Source organism: Zingiber officinale, chromosome 2B, assembly GCF_018446385.1.
Source record: "Zingiber officinale cultivar Zhangliang chromosome 2B, Zo_v1.1, whole genome shotgun sequence".
In the NCBI taxonomy this organism is placed as follows: Eukaryota; Viridiplantae; Streptophyta; class Magnoliopsida; order Zingiberales; family Zingiberaceae; genus Zingiber; species Zingiber officinale.
The window spans coordinates 80,952,943-80,972,343 of NC_055989.1; the positions used below are offsets into that span (position 1 = coordinate 80,952,943).

The following is a 19,401-nucleotide window of genomic DNA, read 5'->3' on the forward strand; positions in this document are numbered from 1 at the left end:
AGGGTTGTTTTACCCACTATGAATACATTATATTAATTGTAGTAAAAAATAAAAATTTAATTGTAACGTTACTACTAATATTATATGATTACCACTCCTTCTGTAAAATATTTGGATTTTTTTTTCTTTTATCCAAAAATGCACATTTTGTCATTTTCATACAAAGACTTATACAGCGTACAAACAAGGCCGATATAATTATTTATAAAAAAAGGAGTGATCTGAATAATATCATCCTCAGGGCACAAGCCCGCACCAAATTCGGTGAGTTCGAATTAGTTAATCTGTAACAAGACATACAGCATCGTTTCTGATCGTCACGTGACGCTAACAAAAGTACAGGCCCCGACTTTGAGCTTCTATATTTCGACACGTGGTCGAATAAGAAGTTTGCTGCTGAGTATGATGCATCACATCCTCGTGATCTACGGGTCCCTGTGATCGGAAGGGTCGTTCGAAGTCACTCCTCATTTGCACGCCCCTTCGTCCGCTTTGCCTCCTCCCCTTCCCGATCCATTCGACTCCTGCTCGTTTGTTGGTTTGAACGGGGCAGCGGGCGGAAGACCTAGACGACGAGGAAGAGGAGGACGACGACGAGAGACGAGCTGGTCGACCCCTGCTCCGTCGCTGACCGACGGCAGAAATGGCGCAGAAGCTGCAGCAGCAACTCAAGGAGGTGGGATCGAAACTGGAGAGCCCTCCGGCGTCCAAAGACGCGCTAATTAAGCTACTCAAGGTTAGTGATCTGAACTCGGGTCTCGGAAAAAGCTCGTCTTTGCATGGTTGTGTGCCTTTCAGGCTCTGTTTTTTTTAGCGTTTTGGGATGGGGCAGTCGCACTAGGTCAGTATTAGGGTTCGACTGCAGTCGCATGTGGAATTGTGTTGACTATTTTCGTGCTTTAGCTAAGAAAAATGTTGTCTTGGCAGGCATTTTTTGTCGAGCGTTTTAAATTGTCGTGAAAAAGATGTTCTTTGGCTACTCTTCTTGACTTCCGATGGAATCTTTTTTGTCCGAATTAAATTTGAAGTATGGAGCTTAAATCATGTGAACAAGACCACCGAAGGTGAAAATTTCACGAGTTAGCTTAACTAAGGAATTTTGTTTAGGCTGCGAGTCTTCTCTTGTTTGCAACATCATATAAAACTTAACTCTCACAATCTTCTAGTCAATCTTTTTACAGATGTCTTACACGATATCTTTGAGAATTGAGATCATATGGGTCATTTAAAATGCTAGTAGGTTGACTCCATCTGCGCTTCCTTAGAAAATTTCATCTGTGCTTGAACTTGAGCTTATTGACACAAAAGATGATCTTATACAACTATGTGCTGAGGAAGATTTCCTGAGGTTCAAGATATCTCCCTATCATCTCTAATTCATAATCTTGGATATGTCTATATGACTTTGAGATAGCCTATGATTTCTTCAATCAGTCTGCTAGCTTTTATATTGGTTTTAAGTTTGCAGGGTGGAGTGCCTTGTGATCACCTGACTTGTAACCCATGTAGTATCTATTCCATTTCATTAGAAATTCATCCTCAGTAAAGAACAATATAGCCTACACTAGACAAGCATCTATACACTTTTACACATTTATCAGTATTCAATTCAAACTCCAAATGTACACGATGTAAGTTGTAAGAAATAACTCAAAAATACTAAACTTGCCAATTGTAGGAATTTTCCTTCTGTTACTTTATTCGATAAGTTCTTCATCATCAATCAACAAAATGAATGGTATGAAATACAAATTTATTTGACCATTATTGTTTTTCTTGCACATAGTGATAAGAGAAATATTGCCTCCATTTAGTCCTTCCACGGTCTTGAAATGAGGGAAAGATAAATAAAAACTTTGAGCTTTGGTAATTGAATTGGTTAGTGGATTACAATTTTATCTTATCAATAAGTTGCCAAAGAGTTGAATCTTTTACAGGGGAAACTGAAAGAGACATAGGGAGACCACAAACATAAATTAATTAATTTGAATACTACTTACTAGTGATGTATCAATTGCAAAGAGCTCAATGGAATTGTAATTTTCATGTAGCTGGCCCCAAATAATTGGGATACCATAGATGATCCAATTTCTTGTGCGTGCAACCAATTAAATGCAAAATCAGATTCACAGGAATTAGCGATCTTTTGTTCCATGATTTGACATGAAAATATCTTGTTCAATGGACTTATAATATTCATGTGGCCAACTGCAAATAGTTGGGATAAACACAAATGGTCAGATTTCTTATGTTTGTAACCAATTGAATGCAAAATCAAATCCACAAGAACTCAATTCCTTTAGCAACATTTTGTTTCATGATTGGATATGGAAATATCTAATATGAATGTGTTGAAATAAGCTAGTGATGGAGGAGTTTCAAGTATGGATTGGCTTAATGTATAGTCATTGGCTCATCTTTGCATTTGCCTCTTTGTCCAACTCACATAACTAGATCCTGCTTTTGTGATTTATTTCTTCACCTTCATGGCATTGTTGATTCTTGTTGATATATCGTCTACTACTGACATTAGTTCATTTATTTTGGCAGGTTTAACTTCCCTTAGTTTCTGACAATAACCATTCAAATACCTTAAATAACAAAGTGTGGCTGGAACTATCACTCTTTAATGTAGACATGCAGTGGTAATGAAGAAATAAGCAATAACATGATACTATGTATTTTGAATAGTTGATGTGTGGTGGAGCTATTTTTTATTTTATTTTTTTATTTATTTATTTATTTTTTCCGTGTTAACTGCAATGGTTGAGGAAGATATTGAGTTGCCTATTGTTTATTTTATGCCACTTATCTTTTAATTGATTTTGTAGCAAGCTGCAAATTGTCTGTCTGAGTTAGAGCAGTCACTGTCACCTTCTGTCTCAGACTCAATGCAATCTTGTCTAAATGCATTTGCCCAAAAAGACCTGTTGACGCATCAAGATCGTGATGTCAAAGTTCTTGTAGCAACCTGTGTTTGTGAAATCACCAGAATAACTGCACCAGACGCTCCATATAGTGATGATGTTTTAAGGGTTTGTATTTTTTTTCTGTAAGGAAAGCTACATCGAGGCATTAAAAAGCATAAAATATCTGGAGTATGGACTGCACGAATCTCTCTCTATATAATTGCTTTTTTATGCAGGATATATTTCATTTGATTGTTGGTACCTTTGCTGGATTGGGTGATATTGACAGCCCTTCTTATGAGAGAAGGGTTGTTATCCTTGAGACCGTTGCCAAATACAGGTCATGTGTTGTGATGTTGGATCTTGAATGTAATGATCTCATACAGGAAATGTTCAGAACATTTGTTTCAGTCATCAGGTGATAATGCCATTGCTATCATTTTCCCATTGCAATCAAATCAAGTTCAATTTTATTTTCTATAAAAGGTTGACGAACAATGGGCTGCTTCATCAATAAATTACCATTAGTTTAAAACAATAAAAATGATGTCACAAATAAATGGTAGAAATAGAATCATTATTAAATTGCAATAAGGGAAGTTGTCAAGATTCCATATGATATTGGTGTCTCAGTGGTTTACTCTATGTGGAGTGCATATGGGACAGCGATATTATGATGTGACTCAATAAAGATCTTAAAAAAATAATTGATAGATCCATCATCAATGCAAAACTTTTTGAAACACAATAGAGACTAGAGAGTTTATCTGTTTATGTCGCAATGATGTAATAGATTTAAAGGCCTATCTAAATTTAGTTTGCAATGAATTGGATTTTATATTGTTAGTTTATGCCGGTCTATGAAACAAGAGAAAACAATATAAGGAAGATGTTTATGCTATTTTTGAAGAAAATATTCTCATTGGTGTCAATGAAAGAGGGACTAATGACCAACAAACCTGGCATCCTTGCTAAAATTAATGGAACTAGTAGTGTTTTTTTTTCCTTTGTAGATTAGGCTTTTATTTCTTTATTAAAGATCAATTCCTTTCATTGCTAAAATTGTCTTTAAATATTAAAGCAGAGTAGCACAGCAAGTTTTCTATTTCCACAAATGTTTCCTAATTTTTAAAGCTGATAAGAAGCATCAAAGGCTGAGTGCATCACAAGATGGTGAGCTTCACTAAAATTTCACCTTAAATTATTCTTAGTGCATGGCTGTAGTGATATATCTATTTTCTACGTAGTGCTCACTTATTGTCTTATACTAGTTCAATTTATCTTTGTTTGCGCTTACACTAATATTTGCTTTGAAGCACTTTTCATTTGCATTGTAATGGTATATGCTTTGAGATTTTTGTATCATTTTCACTGTCTTGTAATCAGTAGAAGAGCTAAGCATTTGTCTTTATAGTGTACTTGAATTATGGTGACTTCAATATGCAGTGACGATCATCCCCAAAACATCTTTACGTCAATGCAAACTATCATGATCCTTATTCTAGATGAGAGTGAGGAATTACAGGAAAATCTTATTTTAATCCTGCTTTCAGTGTTGGGCTGTAAAGTAAATGTAAGCCTAGTTATTTTACTCATATATTTTTTTTCTTTTGTTTGAATTCATTTTCCATTTGCTTTTACATGTCAGTATTTTCTCATCTTGATTTTTTTTTTCTTTCTTTATTGTCCTAGGGTTCCTCTATGGCTGCACGGAGGCTTGCTATGAATGTTATAGAATGTTGTGCAGGAAAACTTGAACCATTCATAAAGCAGTTTCTTGTATCTTCACTGTCAGGCGATGGTAGTTATTTAAATTATTCAATTGATCATCATGAAGTTATATATGACTTGTACCAGTGCGCACCACAAATTCTTGCAAGAATAATTCCTTACATAACTGGCGAATTGTTGGTAAGTTTCATAACCTCGACTGTATGCTCCTAGTTCCACTTCAAGTTACTCAAAGGATGTTTTTTTGGGTGACCATTAAGATAAATAGGTAGTCATATTGTACATCATCACATTGGCCTTGCACTATACTGTGAGGCTATGTGCCTTTAGGTTGTTGATATATATGATATGGTATATCTTAGTTTACCTCTTTAAAATCAAATAGAGAGTTGTAGTTGAATCTTGAGATGAATCTTTCACTAGTGATTATGGTTCTTCAACTTTAAAATTTGTAGACAGATAAGCTAGACATTCGGCTTAAAGCAGTTCAGCTCTTGGGGAAATTATTTTCTTTACCTGAGGTACCTGTATCTGAAGCCTTTCAGTCAGTCTTTGATGAATTCCTAAAGAGATTGACTGACAGAGTAGTTGAAGTCCGTCTATCTGTCATTGATCATTTGAAGAATTGCCTGGTTACTAATCCTGAACGTCCTGAGGCTCCTCTGATTATAAGTATGCAGGCAGTAGTTAATCATTTTTAATCATCTAACTTAATGTTTTGCTAACATTTGATGGTATTGAAATATGATGGCTATTTTTTCTAGAAGCACTTTCTGACAGAGTGTTGGATTATGATGAGAAAGTTCGAAAAAAAGTTGTTGCTGCAGTTTATGATGTGGCTTGTCATTCTTTCAAAGTAATTCCAATGGAGATAGCTAGTTTTGTGGCTGAGCGTCTGCGAGATAAATCTGTTTGTATTCCATTTCTTTTAATACTTATTTACTGATTTTTAATGTTGATTTTCTGATTTGAACTCTTGTTTTGTAATCATCCCTTAGTTGACTGTAAAGAAGTATACAATGGAGAGGCTTGTTGATCTATATCAATTGTATTGCTTGAAGAGCTCTGATGGTTCAACAAATTTGGATGATTGCAAATGGATACCAGGGAAGATATTGAAATGTTTGTATGACCGAGATTTTAGGCAAGTAGAACAGAAATAGTTTCAAACTCCGAGAGTGTCCTTTATTTCACATGGAAGTTGCTATGGTTTCTTCCTGTCTATTAATCATCTGCGCATGCATGATTAGACTTTCTGCACAAGGTTGCTCACAATCAGGCTGGCATGTTCTCAAACTGCAATAAATAGGAGTTCATAGTCAAACCTTTTTGGAACCTTAAAGTTTTCGTCATTTTCCTCTTTTTTTTTTTTCTATTTGACACAAATACTTGATCATCTTTATTCAATATCATGCCTATGTATATCATTCCATTATATCGTATTTTGTTATTATCCTTGCTCCTTGATATGCAGCAATTGTAGTATAATTTTTAACTGTGTGATTTCAAACTGCTAGTAGGTATCTCCATTTCAGTTATTTTTCAACTATTTTGTCATTATAAAAAATGATGCTTCTTTTCCTAAAAACATAAACGGTGTTTTAGTTAATGAATACAATCTCAGTAAAATAAAAAATATAATCTGTTAAAGGAAAGATTTTCACCTGATCTCATACTCCTGAAGTGTAGGAATTCTCTTTAATTAGTTCTACTGATCTTACGTATATCATTTGCTTCATGATTTCACGGTCTTGGTACATTAAATGTGATTGCTCAAAACCATTTAGGCTGCTACCAAAATACCTACCTCAACAATTTTGAATCATTCTTGATTTGTATCATATAAGAACAATTTATCCCTGAGAAAATTTATATTTATTGGAAGCTTGTATGAGTTATGCATGAATTGACCACTATCAGACTCCCTATTTTTACCTTTGGGCTGGTCTAATTGCTCTTAGGTTGGGCAATATACTTCAAGACAAATATGTGCGGACATTGATCCGGAAAGTTGCTAAATTGGCATCAGCAGGACCAAGAAAATTTTGAAACCAGTTTGCTGGATTCAATAGTTTATGATCCATAGTTTAGTTTGTGAATTTTTTGTTTGTCAGATACATATACAATTTTTTTTTTTCACGTGTTGCATTACATTTGAAAATTTGTATGGATTTGATTGACTCAAATTTTACATGGATTCAATTTTTTCACTACTGATTGGCATATTTCATGTGGGTCAGAACCAACAATCATACTCATACAGTCTTACCCAAGACCAACAATCATACAGGATATCATTCTCTTGAAGGGTTGACTCTTTTAGTTGGTTTATTTGATATGCCATAGGTGCATCATTTGTTTCTTGGGGTTTTCTGGTCTTCGTACTATTAATATAGTCACGGAGAACCACCAACAATGCCACTAAAATCACCTATTTCAAAGGTTGCTAAGCATTTACTCAGAATACTGGATGAAGTGAAACATAGTAATGGCTCTTATTATTATGAATTCATAATCAACCAGGAGGGCAACCATCTTCTGGGTGATTATGTACGAAGATCAATCACTATTTTAGGTTGAAACACTAAAAGAGGTTTTTTTTTTACATTCTAAATAAAAATTATTCGTCACCCAACAGCTTCATTGCTCTTGTTGTCATGATTTTAGGTCGATGAAACACTGTCTTAATTTGCTGAAGCAGGATACTGTCTTAATTTGCTGAAGCAGAATACTGAAACAAGATTTTTAATTCTGCTCCAATATCCATCTTGGTGATCCATTACACTGCTAAATATTACATAGAGTTGTATCAGTATGTACAAACAATAAAAAAAATGGTTAAAAAATTGTATTTACATGTACTGCCTATACTTTATGGTACCAACACAAAAAACTGATCACTATAAAAAGGAATTGCTGCCTGGTAGCCCTATTGGTCCTTGATTGAACTAGTATATTTTGATTGTAGAAGACAGTATTTGCCTTTCTATTTAGTTGATTGAGGGATTAGGGTAAGTATTATTCTTAAAGACACTTGGTCTTGATTTTAAGCAACAATTTGCAGGTTGGAAGCGGTTGAACTTCTCCTTTGTGGATCTTTGTTTCCACCTGAGTTATCAGTCAAAAATAGGGTGAAACATTGGGTGTCAGTTTTTTCAGTATTTGATAAATTCGAGATTAAAGCCATTGAGCAGATTCTTTTGCAAAAGCAAAGGTCTGTAGTTCTGATATAATACTTAGGGTTTTTTTTCTCTGTGCAGCTAGGAAGTATCTAGTTTGTGATATATTCTCCACTGATTTTCAGGTGATTTCCTCTTGGATTGCAGGTTACAGCATGAAATGCAGAAGTATCTGTCTCTTAGACAGACATATCAGGTTTGCACATATGGATGGTTATAGTGGTGATTGGTTGATTTATGTTGTTATCACAAATGAATCTTAAAATGCAGGAAGATGCATCTGAACTTCACAAAAGAATTTTTGTTTGCTTCAAGAGCATGTCTCGGTTGTTCAATGACCCTATGAATGCTGAGGAGAATTTTCAGTTTCTTAATCAGTTGAAAGATGTTAATATTTGGAAAATTTTAACAATACTACTTGATCCATCCACTAGTTTGTACGAATCATGGTCACGCCGGGTAGTTACCTGCACATTCTTTTATTCTTTTATTTTTCTTCCAAATTGTCTCTTTCTTTAGTGGTAAGCTTTTTAACTGACATTATTCAACGGCTAAAATGATGAAAATGTCAGAGTTGCATGTTGCTTCATAATTTATTTGAATATATTTTCAAAAAATTCCATGATTTCTATTTGGAGTCTGCTTAATGTGGTCCATAATTGAATCTCTTTGTGTATTTGTGCAGGATGAGTTGCTTAAAATCCTTGGTGAGAAGCATCCACTTTATGATTTTATGGATACACTTACTTTGAAGTGTTCGTACATACTCTTCAACAAAGAGTTTGTCAAAGAGACACTGTCAGAAGCTGCTGCTCAACATTCTGTTCGAAATACAAAACTTATTTCTTCATCCATGAATCTGCTTACGGTACATACATATGCAGATGCTGTAAATTGTAATTTTACATGTATAGATTGTACAATACAATTAATACGAGTTTGAATTGTAATTTTACATGTGTAAATTGTACCATACAGTTAATATGAGTTTAAGTATTTATGCATTTGATGTTTATGGAACTACAAAATCTACATTAATAGAATGCAACAGATGTTATATTAGTTATTGGATTTTCAATTTTGTTTGGTTGGAACTGAGTATGGAAAAATGAAGTTATAATTTTGACTTCTGACTTTGCTCTTTATGTCAATTGGCTACATATTGGAAATGTGGTCTTTGCAGTACAATTTTTTCTCCAAATAAAGTACATCTGAATTTATGGTAGTTATTTTGCTTTTTCACTTTCAACTTTAGACTCTTTATTAGTCTTTAATCTTTACCTCCTGAAACTATCGATCCTTTATTTCAAATTATAAATATGCATATTACAGGTCATTTCAGGTTACTCTCCCTTACTTTTAGCTGGGTGTGAAGAAGATCTTCTTCTTCTTCTGAAAGAGGACAATGACTTGGTTAAGGAAGGTATTGCCCATGTTCTGGCAAAGGCCGGTGGGACTATTCGCGAACAACTGACAATGGCTTCAAGGTAAAAAACCAGATGCCCATTTGCTATGAAACTACAATTACACACTTGATTTTTTTTTCCCTTTATGATCAACTGGTTTTCTTGTTAAAGCTGTGGATATATGTTTACAGAAATTTTATGCTTTTTTATCATAATTGCAGTTCAGTTGAACTTCTTTTAGAAAGGTTGTGTCTAGAGGGCACCAGGAAGCAGGCTAAATATTCTGTACAGGCCCTAGCAGCAATAACTAAAGATGATGGTCTCAAGTCACTCTCTGTTCTTTACAAGGTTTCTGTTGATTTAATTGTGGTAAAACTTTCTTTGTGGTGATAGTTAGACTGAAGAAACTTTCTAATTGATATATCAGAGGCTTGTGGATATTTTGGAGGAGAAATCACATTTGCCATCTATTTTGCAATCACTTGGATGCATTGCACAGACTGCTATGCCAATTTTTGAAACAAGAGAGGATGAAATTACCGAGTTTATTACCAGTAAAATATTGCATAACAGTAATGTATGCCTTTCAGTAAAATTTTGTATAGGCCTCTATGGCCTCTTATTTCTTGATGATTCTAATGTTTGTGATTTCCCTTTTTGCAGAAGTCTGATGAGGTTTCTTTTGTTAATACTGAATGGAGTGAAATATCTGAACTGTGTTTGACAAAGGTCAGTGCTGAACTATAGTACTGGATTACTGGAAAACAATTAACAGTCAACATAAAACTCTTGAACAATTCATACATTATATCTGTCATGCAGATGTTTGGTATCAAAACATTGGTAAAAAGCTACATACCAGCCAAAGATGCTCATATGAGACCAGGAATTGAAAAGCTTCTGGAAATTCTTCAGAAAATATTTTCTTATGGGGAAATCTCAGAGGAAATACGGTCAAAGTGCTGAATATTTATTTTATTTAGGATATACTTTTGAGTTTTTTTTCCTGGACACTATGTTGGCTAAATGGTATCTTCTTGTAGCAATGTTGATAAAGCTCATATGAGGCTTGCTTCTGCAAAAGCTGTTCTTCGGTTATCAAGATATTGGGACCAAAAGATAACTACTAGTTTGTTTTATTGGACTCTAAGAATTTCTCAGGTAATTGCCAGCTCTTGACATGTTTTTAATGAAACTTCCATCGAATTATGATTGTACTCTTTTATTTCAATTTAGGATGCTTATGCTGAATCTAAGAAATCATTCTTAAACAAAGTACATCAGTATATCAAGGAACAGTTATTGGATGCAAAGTATGCTTGTGCCTTCTTGCTTAACTTTAATGATTGTCACTGCCCTGAATATGAAGAGGTTGGTGTTTTGTTTAATTTTGGCGTGGTATATTATTTTTTATCTGTTTGGAACATAGTTATTTTACCTAACAAGAAATTTATATTGTATTCTGGCAGTGTAAACAGAGTCTACTTGAACTTGTACACATGTGTCGGCAAGTTAAAATGCGACAACTGTCTACACAATCTGACTTGAGTTCCGCACCAGCTTACCCTGAATATATTCTTGCCTACACGGTCCATGCTCTTGCACATGACCCTTCTTGTCCAAATATTGATGAGTGCTTGAATGTTCAGGCATTTGAGCCCATATACTGGTATGCTCTTTCCTTTTGAATTTGAATGTTTTTTCCTTGATTCTGTTGCATACCTGATGAATCTATATACTTACATGTTCCGACCTTGAGTAAGATATTACTAATCGTATGACTTTGCATTTATTTTTGAGGCTGCCTTTTGTTCTACATTAGGAAGAAATAGAGATGATTATGTTGCTATATCACATTTCAATAACAAATTCATTCATTTTACTCATATGTTTTTTACAAACTTTTTTGATTATGCTAATATGCTCTAGCTTTCAGGCGGTTGCATTTACTTCTTTCCTTGTTGTTGCTTGGTGATGATGGTAAACAATCTGGTGCTTTTCCAATCGAGAGAAAGGAGAGCTATTACACAATCCTCTCCATCTTTCACAGTATTAAAAATGCCAAAGATGTAGTTGATGAAACAAAGTCAAATGTAAGTGATTTCTTCTTCCCAGACTTCTACAAACTTCAGCTCCATTGAATTGTTGCTTAATCCTCTTCTTGTTGTTGCTTAATCATGTTTCTTTTTTTTTTATCCAATGTTCATTGTGTTTTGGAGCGTCTCTTACATTTTGTTAACTAACTGAGCTTTGTATTTTGCTGGGGACAAGCAGGCTCTATACGCTATATGCTATCTGGGACTCTCAATTTTAAAGAGACTAGTGCCTGACGAGGTTCAGGTCTCAGGGTTTGATGTAATTCCATTGCCTAATATGTTATACAGAGCTATTGACTGTAGCAATAACTATAGCGTGACGGTGAGTCATTCCTGATTAAACAGTCTTTGTACTTTCAAAGGATCAAGTTTACTCCATTCATTTTTTTCCCTTGAGTTTCCATGATTATTTGGAAATATCTTGTTATTTTTATCTCTATAACTGCATTACTATCTGTGTCTAATTAACCTCGTGTCATCCTGCTCAACATGTCCGAGTGCACAGGTTCATCACTTCCAAACAGTTTTAGTAGAATTGTTTTCTTTCCATGGAGAGGGGAAAGACAAATTAATATATGATGGAAAGTGTTAAAACAAATATCTAGTTGAACTTATGTTATGGGACCAAATTTAGTGGCAGACATGTCATTCCAGTGAGAAATTAAACTGCTTTTCTATTATAAATGTTTTCCGAAATCATGTTCATTATAAAAAAAAATTCAGAAAAAGTGCAGTAATTCAAAATCGGATCGATATCATTATAGTACTTATGACTATATGATGTTTCATAATGAAGCATGACATGTTGAAATTGGTAGTTGTGAAGGATACTATCTTCAGTAACATGCTACTTTAAAGGTCTGAAATTTTAGTTCTGGTGCTGGTTTTGATATCAGGGAATTATAATGTTTCTGTGTTTTGCTTGAAATTACTCTACTTGGGTCGTCACAGTTTACTTCTAGCTGACCTAATTTTGAGTTTAATATAGTGCATTTAGATTAAATCTAAACCTAATTAGCGTCAACTAAGAGCTAATTATATCCCTAGTGGAAGAATAAGATTATGTGGTGTGTTGGTTCAATCTTGGTTCAATTTGGGTCAAATTAGAGCCAAAATCAAGCTAATTATTATATATATGTATATACAACTTGAATTAGATTCTGTATATTAAGGATATAAATATATAGATCAGCCAAGATGAAATCAAAGTAGAAAGTCCTATGTTCACAGCCACTTTTCACATAAGTGCTTAGCCAATTGTAGTTTTGGTGTAAGTGCTTTATGTTTTTATTAATTTATTTCTAAACCTATGTCTGAGTTTCTCTATTGACTTGACTTTGTTTTGTTCCATTTTTAGGATGACAACAAATGGACGTGGTTGAATAGCGATAGTGTCTTGGCCCATTTTGAGGCTCTTAGACTGAAGAATAAAAAAATGGTATCTACATACAGAACCTAAGAAGATTATTGGAAATGTAAATTTAATACATGTGAAACCATCTAGTTTCTTATATTCTGACCACAACTTTCTTTTTGACATTTTAGGGTGACTCACTTGTTGTAGAGGATGGAATGGTTGTGGAGGAGAATGGAGATGACAATGAAGTTCCTCTTGGGAAGATGATGGAAATTCTCAGAAATCAAGGAGTCAAGAAGAAGAAAAAAAAGAAAAAGGACATATTTACTAATCTGGAAACTATTAATAGTGAATTTGACGTGTTGGGTGTGGTGAGAGAAATAAATTTGGAGAGTTTTAAACAAACTCAAGACAGGGAAGCAATAGTTTCAGATCACAATTGCAGAAGTGGAAAGAAAAATGGTAAAGTCAATACTGAGAAGGAAATATCATCTCTGAGTAAAAGACAACGTGATGCCATTGGGTTTGAGGTGCTTGCACCAACACCAAAACGCAAAAGATCAATTTCCACGAATAGGTTGAATTCATCAAAGGGTCGGAAGGGAAACACAAAGAGATCTCCAATACAGTCCTTGTTAGAACAGAGTTTGTTTGAGGATGACAGGACTGAAACTGATACTGATCTGCTCATCACTTATGCAACTGACATCTCATCCATGAAAGGAAGAAAAGTTTCTGATGCATTGCATGTTGAGAAAGATGTGGATAGCTCTTCAGAGGTAAAAACAAAATGTTCTTTGCAATCATATTAATTGTGTGTGTGTGTGTGTTTTAAATTTGCTAATCTCCATTTGAATATTACAGAAATTAACATTAGGAGAAGACAACAAAAAGAAAGATTATCAATCTAGAACTAGTTCAACTAAAAAGCGTAAAAGAAGAAGCATTGCTCGGTTAGAAAAGGTATCTTGATTTGATAATATAACCATTATATGGCGTGGCTGTTCTTTTTTTATTTTTATCGCTTACCAGGGTTAGCTTTGTGATTCTATTACATTTCTCTCATTGACATATGCTTGATGATTCTATCACATTTCTCTCATTGGCATATGCTTGATGCTATAATAGGTCCTCAGTTTGAGTGGGATCATTTGAAGTCCTTACTGTATTGCATATCTTGTTCAATGGTCATCATTTTGACAAGTAAAATGCCTTGCAAATCTAACATGACTGATGGTTGGTAATGTACTATAAACAAATGCACTTGCAACTTGATAAACAAAAGAAATATGTTTTTAGATTGGTATATAAATTGTTTGCATGCTATTTATGGAGATACTGAGCTAATTTACCACTAGAATTGAAGAGGAATAATAGAACAACAAATCCCAAAGCATGATTACTAAAGAACACAAATTCTGAATGTCTGTCTCCTCTCTACCATCTCATTTGTGGTGTCACTCTTATTTGGAGACGATTTTAACTCATCTCCTTGACTCTGATTGGCAATGCTTCTTTGACATTTATCCTTATTAAACTAGAATGATTCAACTAGAATGTCTGTCTCCTTTCTATCAGTTGGGAAATCAGTTTCTGAATTTCTTAAATGCTGATAGAATATCGAAATTGGGCTATTTGATTCTTAAGTACCAAAAGACAGGATAGGTTAAATGCCAACAACTTTGGGATTTAAAGTGAAGACCAACCAAAAACAAATAGGAAATTTGAGCATGAAAAAATCTGAATCCATAGTTTATAGGCAAATGATTATTCCCGTCTGATTAATTTATGAATATATGTGAATACAAAGATGCAGGGAAGGTAAAATATCCGGTACTTCTCTAGGGTTGTTTGCCTATAGTTAGGTTCTTTTGCCTCGCTTGTTTCTGTCTGCCTAATCTGCATCATGCTTGAACATCTTACACAATGTGTATCCCCCAAATTGTTGTGTTTTATCCTTCCTCATCATTGATAAAGTAATAATATAGAGTTATTCTCAATACATTTGCTAGTTTTTTTCATGTTCTTTTGGGTATGAAAGTTCTTGATGTTAATGAATCACATATGCCTTCAGTGTACGTCACTAATAGATCAATCCAGTGAATCAGAATTAGTTGGTTCCAGAATAAGGATCTGGTGGCCATTGGATAAACGGTAAGAATTTGTTGCTTATGAGCCTTTTTAATTGGTACCTTTCTATGAAATTTTTTATTTTAGACAATTGTCGTTTTCTTAAATGTGTTAACACCCAGCCTTTATTACTCTTAAAAGTTTAGCTGTTGAAACACAAGTAGTTTGTGTCATTAGAAAAGTGATGCTGCTATTTCCAGGTTCTATCAAGGTGTTGTGCATTCCTATGATCCAGGAAACAAGAAGCATACGGTAAAAACTCATCTTACACTGTTAGTTCTCTTTGGGTTTGTTTTCTGGCTTGCTGAATTGTTTGATCATTGGTTGCTTTTTAGTCGATGGTTGTATTTACATTCCCAAGAATGATTGCTAAGTGCCAGGAATAAATTAGCAGGTTATGGTCAACATGCAACTGATTTATGCACCACATTTTCATAACTCTACTAGTCACGATTACCTAGTCTATGATTTAGTCATTATAATTAAGCTTAAGAATGATATTATTATTTCTTTTCAAGTTAATGATTGGGTAGGAAAATCTGCATTTAGAGCTATATCAAATTAATTTATCATCCCCTTAGCCATGGTTTTTTTTTGTCAGTTGAAACCACTAAAAATTTACTTCGACTGAATCTCTTCTACTTCTCAACCTTCAACAAACTGGATTAGTCTCCGCCTCTTTTGTTCCCTAGTTAATTGTTGGGCAAAAGTCAAAAGAGTACTTTTTTTATCGAAGTCAAAGGAGTGTCCCATTTTGATTTTTTATCAAAATGGCGCTGCACCCCCTTTAAAATGACACAAATACCCTCTGACACACTGGATGCTTCTGACACACACACTTCCTTCTATATTCCCGTCTAAATCGAATCACGTTGTAGCAGTTACAGTTTCGTAGCTGTCACACAGTTGTAGCAGCTACGATTTCGTAGCTACTACATAGTTGTAGTAGCTATGATTTTGTAGTTGTTGCAACGTGTATGCTAGTAAACTTTGAGAGGTCATAATTGTTTGACTTAGGTTGAACCATGGGACGAACAAAATATCAAATCAAAGATCTCTGAACAAGCTTCGATTTGATATATTGTTTGTTTCGTGATTTAACCCGAGTTAAAAATTATAACCTCTCAAAGTATAACTTATAGTTATAGCAACTACGGTTTCGTAGCTGCTACAACGTGTATACTAGGTAAATTTTGAGAGGTCATAACTTTTGACTCGGATTGAATCATGAGACACAATATATCAAATCGAAGATCTCTAAACAAGTTTCGATTTGATATATTGTGCATCCCGTGGTTCAACCTGAATAAAAAGTTATAATCTCTTAAAGTTGAATTTGTAGTTGTAGTAGTTACAGTTTTGTAGCTGCTACAATTGAGGTGTTGTATAGTTGTATCAGCTACGGTTTTGTAGTTGCTACAATATGATCCGATTTAGGTAGGAATATAGGTGGGAGTGCACGTGCCAAAAGCATACAGTATGTCAGAGGGTATTCGTGCCATTTTACAGGGGTGGGTACCCTTTGGATAAAAAATTAAAATGGGGCGTCCTTTTGACGATTTGATAAAATAGGGATGCCCTTTGATTTTTTCCCTTAATTGTTTGAGAGCCAGTTCTGGTTTCAAAAAACACTGATTTGAAGGATTTGGCTGCAATTAGTTTACTGATGGCTTACAAATAGAGTTATCCATTCCGAGCACATATGAGCAACTGTAACCCTGCTGTTTTAGACAACATATAAGCAATGTTTGACAAAAATGTTGATATATTTTTTTTCTTCCTAACAACATTATACCATGCAAAAAGTGACGGCTCTCTAGTCGAAATTCATGTGCCTTGATCTTACTACCTTTTTTACCTATCTTGAATAGTTACCTGTTTTCTGAACTTACCTATCTTGTGTCCTGTTATTTCGTTGCCTTAGATTCTTTATGATGATGGAGATGTGGAGGTTCTTCTTTTAAGCAAAGAGAAATGGGAAATCATCAATAATACTCTTTCAGCTGGAAAGGTTGTAATCTTGCTGTACTCTTTTGTTTGCTTGAACGTCTGTTACCTTCAAAGTATGATTGTTCTAATGAATTACTAGTTCCTTTTGTTGGCAGCAACCAAAATCCCTACCTGCATTGGTGTCTAAAAATCTGTGAGTTTTTCTTAGTCTCCTGTTTGTGTTAACTGCATTGTACTCATAAATTGGTAGAGAAGTCAAGACTGCGTTGCTGCTGGTATAACCTCTTGATGCTGAAATGGCTACTAGGAGAAAAAAAAGAAAGAGAGAATCAGAATTCCACTTTTTTTTTTTATTTTCCACAATGAGAACAGAGCGTCTAGTTTAATTGATTTCTCCTCCATACATTTCAATTCATTTAGAAAACTTGAGTCCATTAAAGGGAATAATAAACAACAATTTTCATGTGTTTGAATATTTCTAGTGATACTTCTCGTATAGCTCAATGGAACTATAAGATTCATAGCCAGGTCCAAGTAATTGGAACAAATAGAATTTGATGATTGGTGATAATGATAATCATATAATGCATTACCTTCTTTTAGAACTTAGAGGCATGAGAACATTATAGTGAACTATTGGGGAGAGCAGGAAAAGGTTTGTGAAATATATTTGCTTTGTGCTTTTGCTGTTTTGCTTATGAAATTAAACACCTAATTCACCGAATAGAGAAATTGACAGGTCTTCCTCTGAAGCAAAGAAAAAGGGTTCTACAACAAAGAGGGTAGAGGAAAACAGCAAACTAGTGTCAGTGAGCAACAATAATTTAGATCTTAGTCCTTCCAGTAACGATGAGCTCAAGGACTTGCGCATCGATCAGTCAGAGTATGATGATGCAAAATCAGGTACACCTAGTTCTTCTGCTTCAGTACCTATTCTTGCCAGTTTTGATTACCTTTTTATCTTACCAATATTAGATGGTCCTAAAGATGAGCAAGTGCCACCGGCCTCCCAATCAGAAGAGGAAGTGAAAGCAGAAGAATTACATGAGTCATCAAAGGAGGAAATTGAATCACCCAAGTTGACAGATGCAAAGGATGATTCTGACAATGAACCAATTGTACGTTGAGCTTTTGTCTTTGATCCCCCTCATCCTTGGGTTCTAGTCATTCTTTCATTATGAACAAAAATGATGCAGAATATATGGAGGCTCCGAGCGTTGAAGTCCATCTGATCCTTCAAATTCAATCCTAACATTGCATGAATTCGTTCACCTGGTCCACATGCAGCTTACACTGATGCAAATGCTACCGCTATGATACCGCTCGAGATGTTGATACGACGATGTAAAAAATAACTGAAGCCACATAGTGCAAAGTCTGAGAATTCCATCAATGCATGAATTGCTCGTGTAAACAATCAAAAATTTGTAAGCTTTGGATTATTTTGCTGTCTGTTGGATTAGTTTGGATGTATATTATGGGTTTGGAGCTTGTGAATTCTGATGCTCCTTTGATTTATTGGACGTCGATCCAAAAAAAAAGGGACAATGCTATTTTTATGTGGGACATGAAATATCTGAATGGTCTTTTTTGAAGAAAAAAGATGCAAGATATTGATTAATTTGATGCAAAGAAAAGAGATCCCAAAGCACATCGACTCCAACTGAATTGCTACTCCACTAACACAATCTTCTTCCTTAACCGTACAATTAACTCAATGATTCAAAGGTCATCGCCGGCGACTACTTGTGTGGAAACGGGTGCTCAAAATTGGGCAAATTGTATCCTCCACTGCCGGTGCTGGCGCTGCTGGGCCCTGCTTCTCCTCCGCCGCCGGCGCCGTACATGTTCAGGAAGTACCCCACCATGCTGTCGCTCATGAGATTGATCGGTTGCGCCGGCGGTGGCGCCGTCGGCATGAGGAATCCCTGAGGAGGAGGAGCGGCGAAGAACTGAGAAACGGGGGCAGACATGTCGGGAACAGGGGCCGCGGCGCTTCGGTGGTGCTTGGGGAGGTGGAGGCCGGGAAGAGCGCGGTGGCCGGCGGAGGAGGGGTCGGAGGCGGCGCCTCCAGCCTCAAGCTCGCGGTAACGGTGGAGGAAGAGGGATAGGGGCTCGAGGTAGTCGTCGAAGCCGAGCTTGCGCATGGCCCAGAGGACGTCGTCGGCGGTGACGGTCTTGCGCTGCTCGCGCTGGCACCGCTCGTTGGCCTCGCTGGTGATGAAGCTGATGTACTCCGACACGCACTCTTGGATCATCTCCTTCGCGTCGTCGGCGATCTTGGCGTGCGCCGGCAGCACGCGCCGCATGATGCGGATCACGTTCGCGATAGGCATGAAGCGGTCCTGCTCCCGCACGGCTGGAGTCTGGGCTGCTGGCGGCGGGTACGGTTGGCCACCGCCGCCCATGACATAGGTGGGCTCCATTTCCGCGACGGTACTCCGGGCATCACCTCCTCTTCCGGCGCCGGTTACTACTGTAAACAGTTTAAATGCATCACGGCATGAAGAAAGGATCAATAAACTTCACATTAAACCCCCTACAATTTTATACTTTTTCATATTTATACTAAAACGCAACTGTTGATAACTTTCTGGCTGATTTTCAAAACTCTACTCAAAATGTCCTAGAATACTTTTAATT

General features: G+C 35.8%; 2 protein-coding genes across 2 annotated transcripts; one reads left to right on the forward strand and one right to left on the reverse strand.

Annotated features, from left to right (window-relative positions):
- The first annotated feature begins 435 nt into the window (after positions 1-435).
- Positions 436-18,276, forward strand: LOC122046021 (sister chromatid cohesion protein PDS5 homolog A-like). The gene is made up of 32 exons (XM_042606504.1): positions 436-736; positions 2,832-3,035; positions 3,146-3,327; positions 4,356-4,482; positions 4,602-4,820; positions 5,096-5,312; positions 5,405-5,550; positions 5,639-5,784; positions 7,705-7,854; positions 7,967-8,015; positions 8,090-8,278; positions 8,505-8,687; positions 9,152-9,306; positions 9,447-9,573; positions 9,653-9,802; positions 9,889-9,954; positions 10,048-10,184; positions 10,269-10,386; positions 10,462-10,596; positions 10,695-10,894; positions 11,162-11,318; positions 11,500-11,643; positions 12,679-12,759; positions 12,867-13,457; positions 13,543-13,641; positions 14,753-14,832; positions 15,009-15,060; positions 16,733-16,819; positions 16,914-16,951; positions 17,486-17,661; positions 17,734-17,876; positions 17,955-18,276. The coding sequence occupies exons 1-32, from the start codon at positions 644-646 to the stop codon at positions 17,988-17,990; spliced, it is 4,677 nt and encodes a 1,558-aa protein (XP_042462438.1). The 5' UTR covers positions 436-643; the 3' UTR covers positions 17,991-18,276.
- A 224-nt stretch (positions 18,277-18,500) lies between these two features.
- On the reverse strand, positions 18,501-19,184 carry LOC122048380 (nuclear transcription factor Y subunit B-10-like). Its single transcript, XM_042609952.1, has one exon. It carries the CDS (start codon positions 19,182-19,184, stop codon positions 18,501-18,503), a length of 684 nt encoding a protein of 227 aa, XP_042465886.1.
- Positions 19,185-19,401: the final 217 nt, after the last annotated feature.

Excerpts from the sequence above, each read along its gene's own strand:
- LOC122046021 (XM_042606504.1), top strand. The coding sequence starts at position 644 with ATGGCGCAGAAGCTGCAGCAGCAACTCAAGGAGGTGGGATCGAAACTG. Across the intron at positions 4,821-5,095 it reads ACATAACTGGCGAATTGTTG|ACAGATAAGCTAGACATTCG; the intron begins GTAAGTTTCATA and ends TAAAATTTGTAG. Across the intron at positions 13,642-14,752 it reads GCATTGCTCGGTTAGAAAAG|TGTACGTCACTAATAGATCA; the intron begins GTATCTTGATTT and ends ATATGCCTTCAG.
- LOC122048380 (XM_042609952.1), bottom strand. The coding sequence starts at position 19,184 with ATGGAGCCCACCTATGTCATGGGCGGCGGTGGCCAACCGTACCCGCCG.